General features: G+C 41.6%; 2 protein-coding genes across 10 annotated transcripts in view; one reads left to right on the forward strand and one right to left on the reverse strand.

The window, feature by feature from the left end:
* Positions 1-522: 522 nt before the first annotated feature.
* LOC100565227 (stem-loop histone mRNA binding protein) lies at positions 523-10,751 on the reverse strand. Of its 4 annotated transcripts, none has more exons than XM_062970145.1 (6): positions 10,468-10,744; positions 5,354-5,449; positions 5,166-5,270; positions 4,784-4,916; positions 3,225-3,329; positions 523-849 (listed from the first exon to the last, which is right to left on the reverse strand). In XM_062970145.1, exons 1-6 carry the CDS (start codon positions 10,518-10,520, stop codon positions 736-738), a joined length of 606 nt encoding a protein of 201 aa, XP_062826215.1. In that variant the 5' UTR covers positions 10,521-10,744; the 3' UTR covers positions 523-735. The 4 variants fall into 4 exon arrangements, with proteins under 4 accessions (XP_062826215.1, XP_062826217.1, XP_062826216.1 ...); XM_062970146.1 differs by lacking the exon at positions 523-849 and adding an exon at positions 2,445-2,679 and having other exon boundaries at positions 10,468-10,724; XM_062970147.1 differs by lacking the exon at positions 4,784-4,916 and having other exon boundaries at positions 3,225-3,330; positions 10,468-10,751.
* A 107-nt stretch (positions 10,752-10,858) lies between these two features.
* Positions 10,859-24,664, forward strand: part of cdc25c (cell division cycle 25C) — a 28,150-nt gene continuing 14,344 nt past the window's right edge. For 2 of the 6 annotated variants that reach the window (XM_062970139.1, XM_062970140.1), the window contains exons 1-8: positions 11,073-11,230; positions 15,266-15,339; positions 15,820-16,020; positions 16,354-16,451; positions 21,123-21,156; positions 22,072-22,108; positions 23,219-23,308; positions 23,650-23,745. In XM_062970139.1, coding sequence (XP_062826209.1) covers positions 15,281-15,339; positions 15,820-16,020; positions 16,354-16,451; positions 21,123-21,156; positions 22,072-22,108; positions 23,219-23,308; positions 23,650-23,745 — 615 coding nt within the window. In that variant the 5' untranslated portion in view covers positions 11,073-11,230; positions 15,266-15,280. Of the gene's footprint in view, positions 10,968-11,072; positions 11,231-15,265; positions 15,340-15,819; positions 16,021-16,353; positions 16,452-21,122; positions 21,157-22,071; positions 22,109-23,218; positions 23,309-23,649; positions 23,746-24,664 lie in introns of those variants that run through there. The other 4 variants (XM_062970143.1, XM_062970144.1, XM_062970141.1 and 1 more) reach the window with 4 other exon arrangements.

Genomic DNA, 24,664 nt, shown 5'->3' on the forward strand with positions numbered 1-24,664 from the left:
ACTAGGAATGGCCAGCCAGAGGTGTATAATAACAGCCTTAAGGCATGATTGCAAAAGCTAAAATACACCTCATACTGATGTGACTTGATTGCAACCAGTCTGCCCATACGCCATACAGGTTTTTTCCATGCTGTAGGCAAGTAACTGTCTGGGGCGCTCACACACAGGACAGCTTGGTTTCCATGTAAAGGGAAAGTACCAGAGCCTTCACCTCATGAACCTCCATGATTTCATGGGCAAAAGATCTAGGGAGAAATATAGATCTTGGGAATGCCTATGGAACAAAGGTTTCTAATTTACAGTGGCAGCTTCAATTAGAGTCAGTTTATATAAAATGTTCTACAGATGTTACATAACCTCAGCTCTTCTAGCCAAAATAGATGGCTCGCAATCAGGACTCTGTTGGAGATGTAAAATAATGAAAGGAATCTTTTTCCATGTATGGTGGCCTTGTGAATTGGTGCAGGCCTACTGGAAAAAAATTACAAAGGAAACAAAATAATTCACAACAAAGTTTAAAAATCCAGGGATAACAATATGATAATATACTTTATTTAAATTCTGCTTTATCTCCCCGAGTGGACTTAGAGTGGATCACAGGTACATAAGTGTTTCCTCACTTATCGCGAGGGTTACGTTTCAGGACCACCCGCGATAAGTAAAAATCCGCAAAGCAGGAACACTATATTTGTGTTGTTTACAATCTCACTGGCAAGTAGTGTCTCTGTTCCCTCCTTATTTATTTATATACCACTCTTCTTGCCTCTGAAGCACACGCATACGTGCTTGAGGTGAAAACAAAGCTGCTTCAGCCTCCTTTTCTCTCCTTTCGGCTTCTCCTTCCTTTTCCTTAGGAAGGAAGTAGAAAGAGGGATTTATAATATTGTTTTATGATTTATACTATTATTTTAGTGTTTATTAAAAAACTGTAAAACAGCAAATCCACAAAAAGCGAACCGCGAAGTAGCAAGGGAACATTGTATATGGCAATCATTCAATACTGTTATACAATTGACAAAGACAGACAGTACATAAACAGAGGCAAGGCTTCCCTCTTTTCATCTCCTGCTTCTAGCTATGCTCAACTTGGCCATGGGGAGGTGCTGTTGTTGTATTTTCCATGCTGAGCAGCCTGTCGTCCATGGATGGATTTTGCCGACATGTTTTTCAGGGCACCTTTTACCTCCCCGCCAAAGCGGTACCTATTAATCTACCTACATTGTTGTTTTAGAACTGTTAAATAAACAGAAGCTGGACTAACGGTGGGAGCTCACCGTGACCTAGGCTTGAGCTGCCAACCTTGCAGTCGGCAGGATCTTTTATAGCTGGTGGTTTAACCCGCCGTGCTAGCCCAGCCCATGTGCCTATTAGGGTTATTCAAAGAAATCTGCCAATACAGCTTCATGGCTTCACACATTACAATTGCCAATGACTGGAAGAGTGAAAAGACGTTAAGCATTAAAAATTGGAGGGATACATTGTGGGATTACACATAGCTAGCCAAGATTTCTTGCAATTTGAAACATGAAAGTCATGAAATTTTTGAAAGAAACTGGAAACTGGCTTTACCATATTTGACAGAATTTAATAAAAAGAGGAATTTATTGGTCTAGAGGTATAGAGGGGTAAAAATGTGCATAAATTGTGAGGATTAGTGATGGAAGTCAATGTTGTGGGTTGCACTGAGGGCGGGACGAGGGGTAATTGTACTGTGGGTGGCGGGATGAATGTGTACATGTTTGTAATGTGTATTGTGGGTGTATCATAATTTTAAAATAAAAAACCCCACAAATCTAATTATTCTGTACCTCACATGCAAATTTTGGAGGTGAGGAAAATGTCTTTAAAGGCTTCATCACAGTACAGTATACTCCCAATTAACTAGTATCCATAGGGATTGATAGATGCCAGATAAATCGTTTCTGGTTGCTTGAGAGCAACTGTTAAAAATAGGCCTAAATAATACTATACCCCATACTATCGTTTACCATAAACTCTGTATTGAATTGATATTAGTATTGAAATACAGTAATTCAAAGCAAATAAAGACAAACGCAATATAATACTCTATTATAAAAACAGTTTGGTGAATGCAACATGCTATTTTAGTTAAGGGTGTTTGGCCAGTTGTTTGAATGCTGGTTAACTGAGAGTCTACTATACTTGGACAAGCAGATCTGATTTACTCAAGTCAGTGTGGGGCCTAAGAATGAGCTATTGACGTCTAACCTCCCAAAGTAATTTAGATATAAATTCTATACTGTAAGTTCATTGCTCAATTTGTACTTTCCCCCAAATGTTACATTGGATGACACTTGAAGGCAAGCACTGTGCTTTTGTAATACTCATCACAAAAGAAAAGTGAATCAATGTAACAATGCTTCTTCAATTAAGTGGCAATAACAAGTGTTTTGCGCGAAATAAGAGGGCAAAAAGCAAACAGATTGCAAATGCAGAAATGTTTTTAATCCACAGCGAGATTATGGATATTGTAATTAGCTAAGGGCGACAAATAGATCACAAGGGTAAAAGGTGTGAAGATATTCCAGGGTTTCCCCTTTAAGACACTGTTGCTTCTAGAGCATTAGCTGTTTAGTGGTCCAGGAAATGTTCCCCATTGAAAGGAATCTTTTCAGGCAGCCAAGGAGAAAAGAGGCCAGAAGGTGACAATTCAGCAAACTAAGAGGGGGAAAAACACAAAGCAGTCAGTTTGAATGAGTGATCTGGTAGCCACACGCAAGAAAAAGCAGGCTGTGTCCTCAGCTCCCTATAAAAGTGATACTAGGCTTCAGATTTAATGCTCTAGGGCAGGGGTTGCAAATTATGACACGTTTGTGTGTTGGTTGTAGTGTGTTGGAGTGTCACACGAAACTTCCAAGTCTATGTGAAATAAGCAATAAATCATATTTTAACAATATAAATGAAAGGTGATTGCAAGATATGTTGTATCCCTAGAAATTTTGTTATAATGTATGTATGCACCTTTATCTCTTATAAGAGATTTGTCTAACCAATTTGTGCTGGCAAAACTGAATTACTGTGTCATGACATGATGCATGTCTAAAAAGTGTGCCAGTAATATAAAATGTTTGGAAAGCTCTGCTCTAGCACTTAACAGCTTAACAAATCAACAACATATTTGATCATATTGGCCAAAATCTCATGGTTATTTAACTGATCCTATATAAAGCTACCAATTGCATTGCTGAATTAAGCCCCAATACCTGTCTTTCCAAGGCTTCTTTACACATGTTTTCCAGAGTCCTCTGAGCACCAGGCCATTCATTTGAGAAATGAGATAGGTGGTTCACCTTCTTCACCAGCTCCTGCCTTGCAAACAAAGAGTAGTTTCATTCCCATTGAGCCAGGCAGCCAAAAGCACTGGACACTTTAGGCCAGGGATGTCAAACTCGCTTTCATCATGGGCCACATCAGCCTTGTAGTTTCCTTTAAAGGTCAATTGAATCCATGGACAAAGAATCCGTGGATACAGAGCGCCAACTATATATTTGTTACATAATGGCCATTGCTCTTTAGTTTTTAACCAGTTTGAGTCCCCAGCTGTTATTGAAGAACAATTCCCATCCTTTTTGATTATCCACCATGCAAACTGGGGATAATGGAAATTACAACCCAATAGCACTTGTGGCTCTGACGTTGGGGAAAGGTTAAAGGACATTTTAAATCATCATATCCACATGTCTTGTATCCAAGTTCAAACCCCACTGTCCTGACTAAACAAAACGGACTGCAGCCTTCTAGATGTTATTGCATCACTAATTCCACCCACTCTAGCCATTATGGGGGATATAGGAATTGTAGTCCAGCATCCAGAGATTCACATAAAATGAGATGACGGGCTGGATTTGGCCCGTGAGCCTCAAGTTTGACACATGTGCCTTTGGCCATGGGGCCGGGGTGGGCAACCTGCAGCAACTGGTCTAAATTCAAAAGCTCTCCAAGCCATCAGTTGAGACCTCTAGCCAAAGTCAACTGCTCCTCTCCTTCACTGGAGAGGAAGGGAGTGGGAGGAAAATAACAGCTTGTCCACTTTTGACTATGGTTTTGCTCTCAACAAGCCCTTGAAAAATTACCATTGAAGAAATGCAACCATTGTCAGGGGAGAGGAAATAAGGTTTCCCCACCTTGACACAGAATGAAGGCTAGCAAACCATTTTTTCCCCTATGCCTTGGGAAAGAGGTGCAGAGTTTCCGTTTTTATCAGTGCTAATATCCAAATAGGGGAAACCAAACACTTCTTCCTATCACCAACCCTCAATGGTCTACAGTAGTTGCTGGAAAACAGGCAGTTTAAATATCTGAAGATTATTTATATTTCCTCACTTGAACGTCCCACCTGTATTATTTCCTCCTTTCCATGTACCTGGGGAATTCACAGAACATGGTACAAAATACTCCCAGCTCTAATGGCACAAGAACCATTTGCTCTCATTGAGGAACACGACAGCTCTGTTGACAATTAACTCTGTCTCCATGGTGATAAGAAATACCAGGGAGAGTGCATATATAGACTAGGCCTGCGGTTCCTGAATAGTGTGTGAGGATTACTTTATAAATGGGTCACCAGGCTGCCAGCAATGAATGCTGCACAATAAAAGAAGTTCTCCCTAAAATGGAACTGAGACTAAGTACAAGCCAGTCGATTAACAAATTCCATTGATAAGTTAAACATTTGACTTGAAAAATTGGACTTGTACATGGCTGTGTGAACCTGATTTTCATGTCAAACTGTTATCCCGCAAAGCAGAAAGACAAATACTTCCCTCTCAAGTCCAGGTGGGTCCCAGCCATGTAGTGCCCTTCGCCACAACTTGATCTGCATGTCCCATGAGCGGCGACTGTATTTCTTATATTTATTTGGTGTGCATGGATGAACACCTGACTCCCGAGTAGCCCTGGAATGAAGCATGAAAACTGAACAGTCTACATGAGGGCGTCCTGAAGCAATAACCCAGCAAAGTTGATAGATACCTTCCACAGCTCCCTTAAGGAAAGAAATGGGTGTGCCAAAAGCCAAGTCCTTGTGGTAGGATTCAAGGAGAAAAGATGTCAAGGTGTCAGACCCCATCACATGTTGGAAAGAAGAGCTGTAAGTTTCAAACTTCTACTATGCAAAGATAAAAAATGAGATAAGCATTGCTCACTTGGGAACTTCCTGAACAAAGCATTGGTATCCAATGGTATTTTTCCCATAATCTATTTGCTTCTGCCTCCTTCGCAAAACAGATTCATCTGTTTCCACATTAGACCTGCAGAGGATGACCAAGATGCACTACTAGAAATTGAATCAATATTCTTGGTGAAATATAGCAGCAGTTTTAATAATACTCACATGGACCTAGAGCTTTGTTTCCAATCTCGACTTGGACCCGGACCCACACCCACACTCACCATCTTTACTCCAAGAGAGAAGGGCTGAGTTGAAGATCTGTCCCAAGGAAACGTCATGGAAAAAATATGTTAAAGTCAGCTTGTTACAAACTCAATCTAGTAGTCACTATTTTAAGGTGGCCCTTAATCCAGTGTATTTTTATTCAGTTAAATAAAGCATGCATTTCAATCATTTCTAAAATCTAGATTATGGTTTGGGAGAGTTGCTTTTCTTATTACAGCTCCATACTGTTCTATTCTGCTGCAGGATGAATGTAAAGTTTTACATTACCCTTTTGTATATTTAGGTCACCATGGTTTAAATTACTTAATTTTTCCCAGTTCTTTGCCTTTGTATTTTGTCGTATTGATTCTATGTTAAATAACACAGAGAATTTTGCTGACAGTATATAATATAACTGTTTTAACAAACCAGTAGCATGATTTAAAGACTGAAAGGGGCTGCTAGTTCATTCAAGATTAGTTCTATTACTGAATTCACTTGAATCTAATGCTCACATTTTTTTGGCTGAATTACCTTGCCAAAATCAGGGTGCTCATTAGATTTGTGTAACAGGGTAATCTTAGTGCTGAGTCAAATCAATAGGAGAAGCTGCTTCAGGAGCACCTGGAGCCTCTAATTGAGGGATGGCATCTCTCATTTAATTGCCATGATTCAATAATATATATTCCTGGGATTTATAGTTTGATGAGACACCTGCATTATTTTGCAGAGAAACCTCAATGACTTGTAAAACTGCAGCTACCATGATTCCATAGCATTTACATTGGATTAATTCTACAGCATTGATGCACCACAAGGTTTTCTTTCCTTTATTGGAAGCTTCAGTGTTCCAACACAATTGTTTTTAAAGAAGGAAGTCCAAGCAGGCAGCAACTGTAATGGCCATCTTACAAAGAGTGCACCTTTTGCTACTGCGCATTACATTTGTCAGCAAATACTTGAAAATCGAGGTGCACATTAGATTTGATGGTGCATTAGACTGGATTAAATATGGGTACTTCTTTCTCCCAACTCAAAATTCTGAAATATCAAACATTTCCTGAACACATTTATTAGCTTAGTAAACATTCTTTGCTTCAAAATTTCTAGCAGCTATGCCAGATGAGGATGTTTATAGTTGCCAATCAAGGCTGTTATACATTTAAGGAAACCTGCCAAATATCGTAAAGGTGCCAGATCTTCTCTGATCTTAGAAGCTAAGCAGAGTAAGCCCTGGTTAATACTTAGATGGGAAACTGCCAATGCCTGGTGTAGTGGGCTCCATTTCAAAGGAAGGAACTGGCAAAACCACCTCCGAGGATTACTTGCTTAAGAAAACCTTATGAGATTCATGGGGTGATGGTAAGTTGACAGGTCACTAGAAGGCACATACAGTGTTCCCTCACTACTTCGCAGTTTACTTTTCATTGATTCGCTGTTTTGCGATTTTTAATAAACACTAAAATAATATAAATCATAAAATATTATAAATCAGTCTTTCTACTTCTTTCCTAAGGAGAAACCTAAGGAAGGAAGGAAGGAGCCAAAGGGAGAGAAAAGGAGGCTGAAGCAGCTTTGTTTTTGCCTTACAAGGCAGCGACAGCAGCGTCCCTATATAGCGTCCAAATATAGCATCCCTACTTCGCGAATTTTCACGTTTTGCGGGTGGTCTTAGAATGTAAACCCCACACTGAGAACACTGTACACAGAATCAAAGCCAAAAAGGGCTTTTGTTGATGTTTGTAAAAGTCTTCCACATATTTACAGCTGTGCTATATTCAGCATGGTGTAGTAGTCTGAGCATTGAAGTGCAACACTGAGCTCTTTAAGTGCAGCATTTTTTCGAATTAAGCAGAGAGTATTTGAAGATCAGAAAATTTGTAGGGAGACCAAGATGCTTGTTTATAAAGCTATTGTCCTTCCAACTCTGTTATATGCCTGTGAAACATGGACTGTCTACAAACATCACTCTCAACTTCTGGAAAGATTCCATCGGTGTTGCCTCAAAAAAAAAAACCCTGCTAATCACTTGGAAAGACAGGCAGAAAACGTCAAGAGTTCTGGAAGAAGCAAGGACCACCAGCACTGAAGCGATGATCCTCCTCCATTGACTTTGTTAGATAGGCCACGTTATTCAAAGTCGCGATCACTGTCTCTCAAAGCAGTTACTTTAGTCTCAGCTCAAGAACTGAAAACGGAATGTCGGTGGACAGCAAAAGAGATTTAAAGATGGGCTTAAAGCTAAACTTTAAATTGTGGAATAAACAGAATTAGGAAGCTTTCTAACTGGAGGTCAGCTGTTACCAACAGTGCTGTGGAATTCGATGAGGCCCAAATAGAGAGGGAAAGGGAGAAATGTGCCAAGAGGAAGGGGCATCAAGCAAATCCTTGTGACCACCTTCCACCTGGAAATCAATGTCCTCATTGTGAACGGTCATGCAGATCCAGAATAGGTGTCTACAGTCAGTTACAGAACCACCACCAAGACTCTAAAATAATAATGAATTTTATTTCAACCCCGCCACCATCTCCCTGAAGGGACTCAGGGTGGCTTACAAAATACAGCGAAGTGCCGCATATAGACAATACATAAATCTAGAACGATAAAACCATAAAATTACAATCATGAACATACATAATGTAAAACATTAAAATACATAAAATTCAGACACAGCTATGGATAAAAAAGTAGTTTCCAAACTCTATGTAAGATCAAAGACTTTTGTAAAAAGCCAAATTTTTAAACTGGAACAGAACACTTAAACGAGGGGGCTAGCCTAATCTCTCTAGGGAGCACATTCCAGAGCTTGGGGGGGGGGGGGGATCACCAAGAAGGCCTCTCTCTCATCACCACCAATCATACTTGGGACAGAGGTGTGATTGATAGAAGGGCCTCCCCGGCACATCTCAGAGCCCGCGCTGCCTCATAGAAAGAGATGTGATCTCAAAGATAAGGTTGGACCTGAAACGTCCAACTTATCTACCCTTGGAAGACCATTATGCACCACCACAATTGGTTGCCTATGAATTATATGACTCTGAAGCGAGAGTTCAGTTCCCTACTTGGCCACAGAAAACCCCATGATAGGGTCACCATATGTCAGAAAGAATCTGAAGGCAAACCACAAAAGTGGTATTCGTTGTCTTATTTAAGCCTACCCCGATTTTGGTTACCTACTAGTCTCTTTTGAACAAGGTGACATACTAGCAGTGAGCTGCAGGTCTTAAGGTTAAATATTTGTTCTATGAACACCCAATGCATAAGATGATTATCCAAGTAGCCTCCTGTAAATAAATAACAGATCTCAGATTTATGGTGAAAACAAAATTGAAAAGCCCATTTCCAGACTTTACCTTTTCACCACCTTTTATATTGTTCATAACAAGGAACAAAGCTTTAAATGTAAAACATCCTTCTGGTGAAAAATGATGCCATTAAGAAAAGCAAAATTAGAATCAGTCCCAAAGGAGCAGAGGGGCTTCTTACATCCAGTCTTTCCACAAGTTAGTGCTTGCTTAAGATACAGAATATTTAAAAAAGATGGACCTGATTTGAAATCACTACCTCTACTGTCAGAAACTACTCAAAAATGAAACTCTTCTCACTTGAAAGGGTGAGGTATAGAGTTTCAAATGATTACTGCTAGATGCTTCTCTCAGCGCACAAATAGCCCCTAGTCAGAGTTAGAGGACTTTCTTCTTCTGCAACTAGATGACAAACATGGTGTTGTCGAAGGCTTTCATGGCCAGAATCGCTGGGTTGCTGTGAGTTTTCCAGGCTGTATGACCATGTTCCAGAAGCATTCGCTCCCAACGTTTCACCTACATCTATGGCAGGCAACCTCAGAGGTTGTGAGGTCTGTTGGAAACTAGGCCATTGAGGTTTATAGGTCTTTGGAATGTCCATGTCGACATTACAAAGTGTGAATGTTGCAATTGGCCACCTTGATTAGCACTGAATGTCCTTGCAGCTTCAAAGCCTGGCTGCTTCCTGCCTGAGGAATCCTTTGTTGGGAGGTCTTAGCTGGCCCTGACACTTGCCTCAAACAGACAAAAGTTCTTTCTCCTACCCTGGACATTTCACGGATATATAAACCCAACTTGCCTAGTTTACAACAGACCTCACAACCTCTGAGGATCCCTGCCATTGACGTGGGCAAAATGTCAGGAGAAAATACTTCTGGAACACGGCCATACAGCCTGGAAAACTCACAGCAACCCAGAAGACAAACATTTAATATTTTGAGCCTCTGTGAAAACCCTGCAGTCCAGTTTAGACCAGTGGTTCTCACTCTTTGGTCCTCCAGGTGTAAACTGGCTGGGACTTCGGGGAGTTGAAGTCCCAAAGGCACCACAGGTTAAGACCATGAGGGCACTTGGGCGCACCTATACTAGGAATAGGGCAGTGCAATGACAGCTTTGGAATATATGGAACTACTATGGAAAGGCCTGGTCTACGACTATTGATGGCATGATTTTTATGTATTATAATGTTTTTAAATTTTTAATATGTCTGATTTTAATCTAATTTAATTTTAATGTTTAACTGTATATGTTTTAAGGCATGGAATCATTGCCTCTGTGTAAGTTGCCTTGTCTCCCCTGCAGGGTAGAGAAAGGTAGGATATAAATAAAGTAAATAAATAAATAAATACTATAGAATTAATGCAGTTTGGCTCCACTTTAAGCACCATGGCTCAATACTATGGAAACCTGGGAGTTGTAGTTCCTCAAGGTCTTGTGTTTTCTCTACCAAATAATGTTCTAGAACAGTGGTTTGGCCTACAACTACCAGAAATCCCAGCCAGTTTACCAGCTGTTAGGATTTCTGGGAGTTGAAGGCCAAAACATCTGGGACCCACAGATTGAGACCCACTGGTCCAGAGCCTCACTGAGCTACAGCTCCCATGATTCCATAGCATTGCGCTATGGCAGTTAAAGTGACGTCAAACTCCATTTATTCCTACAGTGTAGACGCACTTCGAGACTAGGGAAGAAAGGGAAGAGGAGGGGTATCTTCCCTTGGCTCAGTTTAAGACTGCTAACCAACCTCTCCTTCCACAGTCTGTTACCTGCTGGTCGCGGGAGCCCAGCCCTCCGTCCCAAATCGTCCACACTGCATCATCCACCAAGAAAATCACCGGCGTAATTCTAAGGAGCCCGTCTCCACCTCCACGGTTTAAATCTCCCTCCTTGTGAAAGACGGGGAGGAGCCTGGAACGCACCTCCGACCAATCGCATAGGGTTGGGTAGGCCCTCTCTCCTGTGATTGGCTGCGCGGGATCAGGTTTGCTCTCCTCCACCGCCGAAGACTAACAAAAAGGACCAGTAAGTCTCCGCCCACCGCGGCTTCTTCCAATCAGCTCTTCCGCGCGCGCTCCTTGACGTCTCTACGAGCGTCGGACCAATAGGAAAGCCGTTGAAGAGACAGCTGGGGCGCTTCTTCTTCCGGGTTTCGCTGATTGGCTGAGAGAGTGGAGGGTGTGGTTTGGGATTGGTTGACGTTAGGGCGGCAAATTGGAATCTCCGACATTATATTGTGTTCTCGACGTCGCTTGGTTCTGCAGGGGAGGTTTGGAGAACCGGGAAGGGCGGGGCCTAGAGTCGCTCAGTTTGGCCTTGGGTCATATCACAACTCGTGGGGTTGTTTTTGGTTTTTTTTTTTTGGGGGGGGGGGAGCTTTTTTTTTGGGGGGGGGGGACTGGGGCTGCCAATTTTATTGCTGTCTCAATTGAAGAACCTGCAACCAGCGAGCCATGTTGGTGAACACTTAGATCCGGCAGGTTTGATTTTGCTTAGATTTTGGAATCTAAAGCACCACAGACACCCCTTACCGTAGGTTTCGACCATATACTATCTTATATACCTGGACCTACACCTAGAATTAACACAGTTTGACACCACTTTAACTCTCTTGGCCCAGTGCTATGGAATCCTGGGATTTGTAGGTTAGTGAAGCACCAGCACTCTTTGGCAGAGAAGGCTAAAAAGCTTGTAAAACTGCAGCTCCCAGGATTCCATAACATTGAAGCATGGCAGTTAAAGTGGTGTCAAACCGCATTAATTCTGCGGTATAGATCAAACATGGGCAAATTTTGGCCCTTTGGGTGTTTTAGACTTTAACTCCCACCATTCTTGGCCTCAGGCCCCTTCCTTTTCCCCCTCAGCCGCTTAAGGGGGAAAAGGAAAGGGCCTCTGGCCAGGAATGGTGGAAGTTGAAGTCCAAAACACCCAGAGGGCCGAAGTCTGCCCGTACCCAGTATAAATGCATTTGTGGTTTTGGTGCTTGTGCTTTTTCTTTCTGGTTATACAGGTTCAATTGCCCTTACCTGAAATGCTTGGTATCAGAAGAATTTCATATTTTACGATATTTACATATACATAATGAAAGATCTTGGTGACGGGACCCAAACTTAAACACCGGAATAATTTATATTTCGTATGGACCTTTACACACAAAGAAACTTTATATACAATATTGTAAAATTAAAATAATGTTGTGCATGAAACAAAGTTTGCATACATTGAACCAATGGCAGAAAAAGCAAGGTGGGCCTTTTAGAGGATTTTGAAATTTTGGAAAAGGGATGCTTGGCCACAGTGGTCCACACCTTAGTTACATCTAGAATGGACTACTGCAATGCACTGTATGTGGGGCTGCCTTTGAAGACGGCTCGGATACTGCAGTTAGTACAAAGGTCGGTGGCCAGATTACTAACTGGAGCTGGTTATAGGTAGCATACCATGCCTCTACTAAAGCAGCTCCACTGGCTGCCGATGAGTTTCCAGACCCAATTCAAAGTGCAGGTTATTACCTCTAAAGTCCTAACCGCATTGGGTCTAACCTATCGAGACTGCATCTCCTTCTATGATCCTGCACAGATACTAAGTTCTACTGAGGAGGCCCTAATTTCAGTCCAACCTCTGTCTCAAGTGCAGTTGGTGGGGATGAGAGAGAGGGCCTTCTTGGTGGTGGCCTTCCGACTTTGGAATACCCTCTCGTGGGAGATCAGGCTAGTCCTCACTTTGTCAGTCTGGATTCAGAAGTCCCACAGTATCTTTGCGTGTTCATTTTCCATTACATTTGCAGGTTTGTGATCCCACCAGTTTTTTACTGCTGGGAGGTAGTACTTGAGGCATAAGTTCCAATTAATCATTTGGGCCACATAGTTGTGCCTCTGTTTGTAGTCTGTCTGTGCGATTTTCTTACAGCAGCTGAGGATATGATCAATGGTTTCGTCAGCTTCCTTGCACAGTCTGCATTTTGGTTCATCAGCTGATTTTTCTATCTTGGCCTTAATTGCATTTGTTCTTATGGCTTGCTCCTCGGCTGCAAGGATCAGGCCGTCTGTCTCCTTTTTCAGTGTCCCATTCGTGAGCCATAGCCAGGTCGTCTCCTTGTCAGCTTTTCCTTCAATTTTGTCAAGGAACTTTCCTTGCAATGTTTTGTTGTGCCAGCTGTCAGCTCAAGTTTGTAGTGCAGTTTTCTTGTACTGTTTTTTTTGTCTGCTGTGCTTTGAGGAGTTTCTGATTTTTGACTTCAATCAAAGCAGGTTCTTCACTTTGCTTTACATATTCTGCCAGGGCATGTTCTTCTTCTTTGACTGCTTGTTTTACTTGTAAGAGTCCTCTGCCCCCTGATCTTCTAGGCAGATATAGCCGGTCAACATCACTGTGATGGTGCAGTGAATGATGAATGGTCATGATTTTTTTTGTTTTTCTGTCCAAATTATCCAGTTCCACCTGTGTCCAATTTGTAATGCCAGCAGTATATCTTATGACAGGTATAGCCCATGTGTTTATGGCCTTGATGGTGTTGCCTCCATTGAGCTTGCTTTTGAGAATTTTTCTGACCCTTTGTGTGTATTTTTTACTGACCACAGTTTTTACATGTTCATGCTTGATGTTGTCCAGCTGTAATATACCCAGATATTTATAGGGCTCTGGCTGGTGAAACTTTATTGTTTGGCCATTAGGCATATTTATGCCCTCACTTTCAATGATTTTTCACTTCTTCAGTGCCACTGTCGAACATTTCTCCAAACCAAACTCCATGCTGATATCAGTGCTAAAAATTCGGACAGTGTTAGTCAGAGACTGGATTTCAGTTGGCATTTTCCCATACAGCTTCAGGTCATCCATACACATCAGATGCGAAATTTTGTGAGATTTCTTAGATGTTTGATAGCCAAGATTTGTTTTTTGTAATATTGTTGGCAGAGGGATCATGACAATAATGAAAAGCAGAGGGGACAATGAATCTCCCTGGAAAATTCCTCTTCTGATGTTGACAAGTCCATAGCTTTCATTTCCAACAAACAGTTCAGTTTTCCAGTGCTCCCTCATGTTCTCAATAAAGGTGTCAACGTTTTAACTAATCCCAATGGTGTCCAGGCACTTGATGATCCAGCTGTGTGGGTGTGAGTCAAAGACCTTTTTGTAGTCAATCCACATCATGTGAAGATTAGCTTTTTGGCTTTTACAGTTCTCCAGAATCATTTTGTCAATTAATAACTGGTCTTTGATGCCAGTCAGTAGCTTAAACATAGTGGGCAGACACATTATTGGCTTGTAGTTTCCTGGTGCTGCTCCTTTTGCTGGATCCTTTTGTATCAGTTATGTTTTTCCAGTTGTTAGCCATTCACTGATCCTTTCTGCAACATCTCATTGAAATTTTGGGCCATTTTTCCATATAAACTAATCAGATATTTGAGCCAAAATCCATGCAGTTGATCACTACCAGGCGATGTCCAGTTCTTGACTTTTTGCACTCGTTTGCTGATCATTTCAGTTGTTATTTCCATCTGTTCCATTTTGTTATGTGAGAATTTTCCTTCAAACTCCTTTATTCACCCAGCGTTTTTGTTGTAATCCTTATTATATTCCCAAAGCTCTTTCCAGAACTTCGTTGTTGCAGTTTTCTCTGGCTTTATGGTTACTGTGTCTGTTGTTTGGTTCATACTCTGGTAGAACTGTCTTTGGTCTGATTGAAACAGTTGATTTTGTCTGTACTGGATGATTCTGGCTTCATATCTTTCAATTTTTCTGGCTGTTGCTGTAATTTGTTCTTTCATGATTTCATATCTTCAATTTTTCTGGTGTTCAGCCAGTACTTTCTGATCAGGTATTGCTTGATTTTGTCATTCTTCAGTTTCTTCTCTTTCATATTTTTCAGGTTACTTGCATCTGATCTAAGATTTTTGATTTTCAACTCTAGCCTGACCTTCCACTTTGGTTTTCCAGTCGATTTTCTTTGGGGCTGCCTTGGTTGTAGGAGCCCAAGCTCTTCTGTTACTATCACTGCTGCACTGTAGGCATACTGGTTTGTTTGTTCAATTGATGTTATTTGGACAGTGGAGAGTACTGTATTCACATCTTTCATGAGAGGCGCCAGGTGTCTCTTGGCCACTGTTTTTAGAGTTGGGAGTCAAATTCTTACTGCATTTGCTGCAGCATGAGCCATGATTTTATCCTTGAGCTCTTGTTATCTTGCTGTCAAGGTTCCTGGTGGTTCAACAAGTGTTTCAAGTGCTTGTTCTTCAAATTCTTGCAAAAGCGCCACACTTTCTTCTGGTTCAATCTGTTCCACCATTCCAAGGGTTTCTGGAGTCTCTGCTGCTGTCTGTGCTGTGGTGTGTTGGTAATTTGGTTTGCAGATTTTCTGAATTTCTTCGAGTTCAACTTCACTGAACACTTTGTTTCTGATTATGTTCAGCCAGTCAGGGTACTCTTGTTTCCACGGTTGATGCATCCTTTTTTGCAGTGCTTTTGAGATTCAGATTTGTAATAACATTTCATAGCTGTGCGGTTTTCTGGCATTGTATATTTCTGCCGCTTCTGTGACTGTTCATTTGTATTTTGATTCTGTAGTCCACTTGTCAATGGATGTCCAGAATTGGCAGCATCCACCGCGGTCCTTTTTATCCTGGGCGACGACCGAGCCGGTATAGACTTTGTTTTGGTTTGATTCTCCATAATGCTAATGGGTTAGGTGCTCTTAGTTCCACTCCTCAGCTGAGACCTCTCTGGCTTGGTTGGACCTGCCAGTAGTTACACTACCGCTAGCACAGCTCTCAGCATCCTTGGAACAGTGAAGCCCCCCCCCCCCCTTCCACCATGAGAAGGTGGCACCTATGGGGGGATATTATTATTATTATTATTATTATTATTATTATGCTCAACCTGTATTTTGCCTTAAGTGTTGTCAAAGGAGCAGAACAATGTGTTGTCAGTGGAATTATTTTTGCTAATTTGATGAATGATAAAAAGTTTATGTACATCGAAGTGTCAGAAAGAACAGACGTCCCTGTCTCAGCCACCCGTGTGAACAATTTTGGAGGATTTGGGTTTTTTGAATAAGGGATGCTCAACCTGTAGTAGAGAAAAAAGAAGTAATACTAAGTTGTGCTTATGTCTGTCTGCAGGTGTCTGTTCATCATGTCTGAGAGCAGTCCTCCCACCGAAGCGGATGTGCTTCGTTCAGACCTTGGGTTTCGATCTGGCTGCAGGATGGTGCTCAATGCTTTCCGGGAATCAGAGATCTCTCCACCTCTTACTCCACTACTACCTCTTACTCCAGTCTTGAGTGTAACCTGGGATTTTGAGAACCTCAGCACACTAGGAGGGTAAATCTCCATGTTTAGGGTAGTTATGTGGAATGGAAAATACAGTCTGTTCTCTGTATCTACAGATTCTGCATCCACAGATTCCAAGGTCTTGATTTTGCCATTTTATATAAACCTTGATTTTACTGAGCCATTGTATATAATGGGACTTGAGATCCACAAATTTTGGTATTCATGCAGGGTGATTGACAAATGTGACTTCCATGGGTCAGCAGAAACTAGACACTTGATCTCCTAACCTAGATCCAGGCCCAGCACTGCCACATCTACAACACACTGGATTTCTATAAACTATGCTTCCATCTACTTATGCCTTTCACTTTATTTTTGTAGGGACACTCCAAGACGCTGCCTAGATCTCTCCAATCTCAGTAATGGGGAGGAAGAAATTGTCTTCAACTTCAACCAGTCCTCAAAAACATTGGAAAATGGTAATAATCACTTCCAGGAAAACAGTTCTGATACTATCTGCTGTTTAATCATTTGCACAATAAATATACAGTAACTATGTAACTACACTGCAGAATTAGTGCAGTATGACATCACATTAATCTTCATGGCTCAGTGCTATAGAATCATGGAAGCTGTAGTTCTGCAAGGTCTTTAGCCTTCTCTGCCAAAAAATGATGGTGCCTACAAGTCCCAGGATTCTTTAACATTGAGCCATTGCAGTTAAAGTGACATCAAGCTGAATTATTTCTACAGTGTAGATGCACCGTATGGTAATACAGTAGAGTCTCACTTATCCAACACTCGCTTATTCAACATTCTGGATTATCCAACGCATTTTTGTAGTCAATGCTTTCAATACATCATGATATTTTGGTGCTAAATTTGTAAATACAGTAATTACTACGTGGCATTACTGTGTATTGAACTACTTTTTCTGTCAAATTTGTTGTATAACATGATGTTCTGGTGCTTAATTTGTAAAATCATAACCTAATTTAATGTTTAATAGGCTTTTCCTTAATATCTCCTTATTATCCAACATATTCACTTATCCAACATTCTGCCGGCCCGTTTACGTTGGATTAATGAGACTCTACTGTATATTGCCACATTTCTTGTCAATCAACTCATCTTTTTCAACCCCTTTTGAACAAAACTTTCCAAGTAAACTCTGTGATAAGTTTGCCATAAATCAGAAATTACTTGAAGACACTCAAGGTCAACATGAGTTACTGTCTCTTAATCTCCTGCCCAATCCTGGTAATGTGTCTTTCCACAAGAATTCCATCGGCTATGGAATTCCCTCCCCAGAGAGATTAGATCAGCTCCCTCTTTCCTGACCTTCCACAAGAAAGTTTTTTATTTCGTGTCAAAAGCATTGCATAATAAATAAGTATAAAAGTGATAAAATAAAGGAATCACAAGCAGCTAAATAGTTTTAGACCAAAACTGGGCAACAGCAACTGCATTGTCCATAGCTTTAAACAACTCCTCCATACACGAGGCAGGACATTGTGGGCAAGCATACATATGTGGGGTTGTTTGTTCAGCTCCACAGTCGCACAATGTGGAAGATTCCTCCAGGAATCCTTGCCAGTTTGTCTTTTGATCTGCCCACTCCACTTCTGAGTCTGTTTAGGGACTTCCAGGTTGCCCATTCTTGGTTTGTCCCTGGAGGCAGACCCTCATGGGGGGCTATCCAGTTGGAATTGCCTGGTTTAGCTGCCCAGAGGGATACTCTTGCTGTTGCTGGAGGAACATTAAGAGGAGTGGTGGTTCTCATGAAGCCCTTCCTTGATTTGAGTCTGGTGGGAGGAGGCTGATAGTCATGCAGTGGGTGGCTTTCACAATGTTCAACCTTATTTCTCTCACAGTTAGCAGCAACTTCCCGTCGCACATGGGGGGAGGCAATGCAAGCTAACTTATAGAGTTTATCAGCAGGTGTAGGTTTAAGACATCCTGTGATTATTTTGCATGTTTCGTTCAGTGCTATGTCTACCTGCTTTGCATGGACAGACTTGTGCCAGACAGGACAGGCGTACTCAGCAGTTGAGTAAGACAAAGCCAGGGCTGATGTTCTTATTAATTGTGCAAAAAAGTGAAGATGTGACTCTTTAACCAAGCCTTCGAGAATCTAGTGCAATAATTAGATACGAAAGATGTGTAATTGACTTATGGAATGGCCCTGGACTACGCCTATAGATCACATGATTTAACTTGTTGTATAGATTCAAATGCTTTTAATTGTTTTAATGGTGTGGTTGTTTGTATTGTTGTTGTGACTGTGCCTTCGGGGATTATGGTTGATGGGGATGGAATTAGAAGAGGAAGAAAAAACCCTCGTGATGAGGGTTCACTGGAGGAGTTGCGCAGGAAGTGACTTAGAGAGCTATATGGGGGATCTTCTGAGGAAGATTCAGATGGGGAGATGGATGCTGAGGAACAGGTGGTGGCTGGGGAAGCGGGCACTGAATGGGCACAGCCACCGGAGATGTCTGGGGATTTGGGGTCTATGGATACTTCTGAACCTGGAGTTTCTGCAGGAGCTGATCCCAATTGGGATGCTTGGAGAAGGGAGGATGGTTCTTTAAGTGTTCATGGGGCTAAGTGTGGGCAGGATGATTGGGACTCCGACGAATTGCTAGGTACTCCAGATCCACGAGCTCTAGCTGTGTGGAGCTCAGATTCTGAGTAGATTTGGGACACCTGGTGTTTGGTCACCCAGGAGGAAGGGGAATAAAATGGGAATGTTTGGCCACTGCACTTTGCGTGTGGCAAGGTGTTGCTGAGGCGCCATTGGGATCTCTGTGTTTCCATGAAGACTGGACTTGGACTATGATTTGAATCTGCTGTTATCACCTAGCTTGGCTCTCGCTGTGTCTTATCGTGGACCTGTTTTGGATGACTGCACCCTGTTCAGACCTTGGATCGGAATTTGACCTTGCTACTGCCTTCGTCCTGTGATTGATGACTACTATCGGCTTTTGACTCCTGGCTTGCTCTTTGGACACCGCTGTTATCTCCTGACCTGACCTTGGAATCCCGGACGACGTCTTTTCACCATCCTTTTGGAGCCTTCGGCTTTATCCACATTGTGGAAGCAGTCTACTGCATTCTTTGTTTGTTTGTTTGTTTCCTGACCAATTTGGTGTTTTCTTTTGGGAACTGATCCTTTGAAAACTACAGAGCCGGCTGGCAGGGCTTGGACTTAGAAAGTGCAGTTTGCACTAAGTTTGTTTAGCTTTGTTTTTACCTGCTTGTGTTGCTGAATTTTTGTTTGAACTGCTCTTGAAGCACTGATAGTGAAGTGTTTCAAGGTTTTTTGTGTGTTAACATTACTTTTTGGCTTATCTGCTGAATAAACTATTTTTGTTCGCTAATTGGCGTCTGACTCTTGACAATTGTACTATGTTTTTAAAGGCATTGTGTCAAGACACAGAGGCCTTAAAGAGTCACACACACCACTTATCCAACAAAAGGTTTATTGTAAAACAATAATATGTTCAGAGACATTTAGCTTCAATGTCTCTGGCCAAAACTCAAAGACTTTGCCCAAACTGGGCTCCAAAAAGCAAATGGAAAATAACCTGGATTAAAACACAGTCAAAGTAAACAGCAAGCAAACAGCGCTGTAACAAAAGAGTTCCAACAGACAGCGCTGCACCCAAAGGGTTAAATGCAAAGAAGAATTGTCAAAGCCAGCCGAAGTCCCAGAGTCACCGTAGAAGAAGTCCAAACAAACGTCGTTTCCAAGGTGGTCAAACAGAGCCGTAGTCAAATCAGTCCAAGAGTCCAGGATGGGAAAAAGCCACACTCATGATAAGTCAGTCCAAGTTGAAGACCCAAAAGAACCACAAAAACGAAGCTGCAGGACCCGAATCCAAAACTCAACAGGAAGACAGGCAGCAACAAATACACACAATACTGACACTTTGCCTTCTGCAAAATTTACCCATTTCAAAGCCTACTTTTAACTTACACACTATCATCCGATGATGAGCTGGCCTCCACCACATCATCACCTCTTGCAGCTGTCCTTGTCTTAACACATGAACCCCTGTTTCCATCTCTCCAGTTCCTCCATCTCCTGTCAAGACTTAGGTTTCCCCATGACTCGGATGTGTCTCCCATTTGCCAATCCTCATGTCCCGAAAATCCCACAAACGTGTCATTAGAAGTTGGCTCTGCACATACATCTCTTACCTCTTGTATCTTAGTCCAATCCATTGTATCCTCCCCATTCTTTGTTACTGCCAGACCCAGCATTCCCAGAGAAACCCATAAATGATTCATCATCTGTGGGAGCAGTAAGTATATCCCAAATCTTCTTTCCCGTTCTTCATCTGATTCCTGCTCCCAAGTAATCCTCTTAGTACCTCTATTCTCATCCACCACACCTCCCTCCTCGCTCATTGACTCCTCATCACTAGAAAAACCTTCACATGTGTTTTCATCAGAAGGCGACATAAGTATATCCTGGAGCCTTTTCCTTTGTTGTTCTTCATCTGACTCCTGCTTGCGAGTAACCCTTTTCCCCCTTCTGGTATTCAAACTACTGCTTGCAACATTACTCACAGGCTCTACTACAACACATTGCCTATGTTGTGTAGCCGCCTTGAGTCCCCTCAGGGATTGAGAAAGGTGGGATATAAGAGCCATAAAGAAATAAATAATAAATAAATTAGAGCACTCACTTTCCTCTTTCTATTCAAAGCATATTGTAAAAAAGTCCAGCTTCAGCCAAGTACTGTTTTTTGTGGAGTTTACACCTAACAAAATTTTAAATGGGCCCTGGATGTCTTTTATACTGTAGTCTATCAGTAAATAGTTTGCAGAAGTATTTGAAACACAAGAGAGATGTGAACAACCAGTAAGCTTTCTTTGATGCTGTCCTTTTTTATTTTCTTTTTTTTTTGCTTAGCCCTTTTTCCTGGTAATGCCATGAATAAATAAGTAACCTAGGTTTATCCAGATGTTTTAAATGCAGCACCAGCCAATCTGGCCAGTAGTTAGAAATTGTGAGCACATCTGAAGGACATCAAGTTGCATTTGTAGACATAGGCACTGTTCTGGCATTGATCCCATCAGTTGTATTTTCCTTAGGACATCTTCCTTTGTTATTTTGCTGACTTCTTTCTGTCCTGTTGCAGATCAGAAGGACCCTGGGGAACTTCAGGATCAACTGTAAGATCTGCCTAGACATTTTTAGAGCTCATCTGATTCCATATATGTTCTGCTAATCAATGTTCTTTAGTTCATCAGAGTTTATGGCTAAAAATTCAATGAAAAGCACTTTGATGGCATCTGCAGTGCCAGCCTAGATGGGGTTGGGCAGCAATGGTTTGTCCAGATTTTTTTGTGTAAATCCAGTTACTATCATTGCTGGCCAGCATAGCCATTAGTGAAGGATTATGGTTACTATAGTTCAAAAATATCTGAAAGGCCACAGTTGCCCGTGCTACCGAGGGCTTGTTTTTTGCTTCTTTAGTCAGCATAAGAATAAAGTGAGTATTGGATTTTGTTATATTTATTATATTTATTAATATTCAGCTTTTCTCCTAAAATTGGGATTCAAGGAGACTTACAATAAAGTTTAAAACATACAGTACCACCACATGTCCATGAGGGATATGTTCCCAGACTTTGTGTGAATATGTGGACCCATGGATATTATTGAACAGAATTGAAATTAAGGGCTAATGGGCCAAGAATACCATAGAATCATACTGGAGGTTCTGGAAAATGCCTAGAGAGGACATCCTTTGTCTGACATGGATTAATGACACAGTGGATATCTGTCCCATGGATCCTGGGGGTCACAATGTAAAAAAAAGTGAACATTAAAATAAGGTTACATTTTTGACAATGTTAAAAGGATTTAAAGGTAAAAAGACAAAACATAAAATATTTTTTAAAAATCAACTAATATAGTTCAGGCTAAACAAACAAGAAGTAGGTTTGAGTTTATAGACAGCTCATAACAGGTGTAATTGTCCTGTTAATACATTTGAAAGTGGATGGTAAATTGATTTCTAGGTCTTCCCAGAGCACCCCTAACAGTTATTACTCTTGACTGGTTATCTTTTATTTCCCTTCTAGCAAAGGCTCGAGAAGGCAAGGTGTGCAGCTGTTCCAAGTGAGTATATTTTGAGTTTGCTTGAATTTATGTATTTCCTACTTGTATTTTACCCTATTTTCAAACAGTTGCTTTCTCCCAATAAATTAAAAGAGAAGCACTGTCCTGATAATTACAGATTTGGAAAGACAATACACGCAAGGGAAAAAGAAGTAAAGTGGGGAGTGTGGGGTGGAAAGGAGGTAGGGGTGTTCTTTGAAACCAAAATAAGGTGTTGAGCTACGAACAAGTATTTAAATCCATTTCAGTTCAGGTTGATATTCCTATACTTGGTGGTCTTGCTAGAACACATGCTTGTGTTCCTTTGGCCAGTAGATGGGGCCAAAGCTCTTTTTCATATTATTTCTTCAGCCACAGAGCTACAGGTATTAGAGCTGGATATGTCTGGAAGAGAGAGAGACGGCATTAGACAAATAGATTCTTGCACAATGTTTAATGAAACAGAGAAATTATTTACCATACAGTATAGGAATGGCTGCCAACTTGGAATGGTTTGAAGTGGGACTGGACAAATCCATGGAGGATGAGGATCTCAATGACTACCAGTCAGGATGGAAATGCAATTATCTCAAGTACTAGAAGTAGTATGTATATCAGTAGCTTGAGAGCACAAATGAAAGCTATAGTGTTATTGTACTCATATCCTTCTTGTAGGCACCCCATAGGCAAAATTAGCCGTTGTGAGAAGAAAATTGATCCCACTTCTGTGAGAGAAACAGAGTGTAAATCTGAATAAATAACTCTTGAATGGAAATGCCTTCTTTTTATACTGTCCTGGAACTGAGTTTGCTCGCCTTAGAGGTGACTGAGAACCAATGTGGTGTAGTGGCTTGAGAAGGGAACTAGGATATCGGGGAACCCAATGGTTGACCTTAAGCAGTCCAGACTGAACCCTAGAGGAAGGCAAATGCTACCTTTGAATAAATCTTGCCAAAATCTTGATAGGGTCATATTAAGACTCATAACAGTGGCAACATGTGGTGATTTTCAGATTCCAAACAGGCCATGAAGTCATGTTCCACAGAGCTTGGTAAACCAGTTGTTATTGCTCTGGAGTTCATAATCTGTAAGTGCAGAAAACATTCTTACGTTTTGCTTTTGGCCATTCAGCCCCAGGTACGATGCAGCACCCCAGACCTCCCACATGAAATTCACTGTGTAACTGGGGAGGCCAACAGTCCTTCCATAATCAAAGAAAATGTGAGTACCAGTGACCATAGGTAACTTTTTTCTCATATGTATGTACAAACTGTAGGCCAGGCAGCTGTGCGGACCCAAAGGCTGCAGAATCTAGGCACTTCCTCCATGTTATGGCAGGCATACTTGCTTCCAGCTCAGGAGAGTGTGCAAAGGGCAGCCCTTCAGATAAAATTGGACTGTAATTCCCTTCATCCCTAGCCAATATAATTAATGGTGTCTAAAGTATGTGGAAGACAGAGAGTTGCTCAGCCCTGCCCCAATTCCTCCCTGAATCTTCTCTGTTCTTGATTCCAGTGTAGGGGTTCATTTATCAGTGCTCTTTTTTCTTTATATCCTCTTAGGAAGGCAGACTGTATAATCATCCAGGATGGCCAAGGTCCCTGCTGTTCCGGAAAAGACTACCAGACTCACCACTGACCTGTTACAATGCAATGCTGGTGGGTTAATATGATTTAATATGATTTACTAACTGTTCTAAAATAACTGCACTTGAAAATATGAAGTACAGGCAGTTCCCGAGTTAAAAATACCCGGCTTATAAACGGCTCATAGTTAAGAACGGGGGTGAGACTACTGAAGCTTTCTCACCGATACTTGTTTCCACAACAAGCCAATTTTTTCAAAATCTAATAATCACAGGGGTGGAAAGTGAGGTGAAACAGTCTGAATAGGAACACAGACAGCAAAACAAACACCACAGGGGTATTAACCTTTCCCTGTGCTATCCAAAGCTATCTATCTATCTCAGCCTGAGAAGCCCTGCTGCACATGATGCTACATATGTAGCAGGGCTTCTCAGGCTATCTGATGCCAGGGACCAGTAAGGGTTTTTTTTTTTTTTACATATTGTTTCATTTACAACAGACCTCTGAACAAACCTCTGAAGATTCTTGCCATAGATGCAGGCAAAACATCAGACGAGAATACTGCTTGAACATCACCATATAGCCCAAAAAATTCACAACAATCCAGACCAACTTTATTCCACACACTTTACTCAGGAACTGACCGCTCCTCTTGAGAATTAATATAGAAACTCAGTGTACCAGGCTCCCTTTCGCTTCATCCACTATTGGACATCTCAAGCACACACACACATTCCTCTCCTGAACCCCATTAAGCTCAAGTGCTGGGTGTCCCTAGTTCCCCAATCTGACAGAACCTCAACTCACCGGTGAGATTCCAGCCAAGGTGGTGAGGGTGGTTCCGCATGGCATTATGCAGGCAGGTCGAATTGCTTTCTGGATCAGGAGGTGTCATGGCACAGTGGCAGGACCCGGCCCCATAGTGCAACCCAGAAGACAGAATCACATTGCAAAGAGATATCACTGGCTGACTGCTTTGCCACGCCACAGC

Source organism: Anolis carolinensis, chromosome 2 (assembly GCF_035594765.1).
Source record: "Anolis carolinensis isolate JA03-04 chromosome 2, rAnoCar3.1.pri, whole genome shotgun sequence".
Classification (NCBI taxonomy): domain Eukaryota; kingdom Metazoa; phylum Chordata; class Lepidosauria; order Squamata; family Dactyloidae; genus Anolis; species Anolis carolinensis.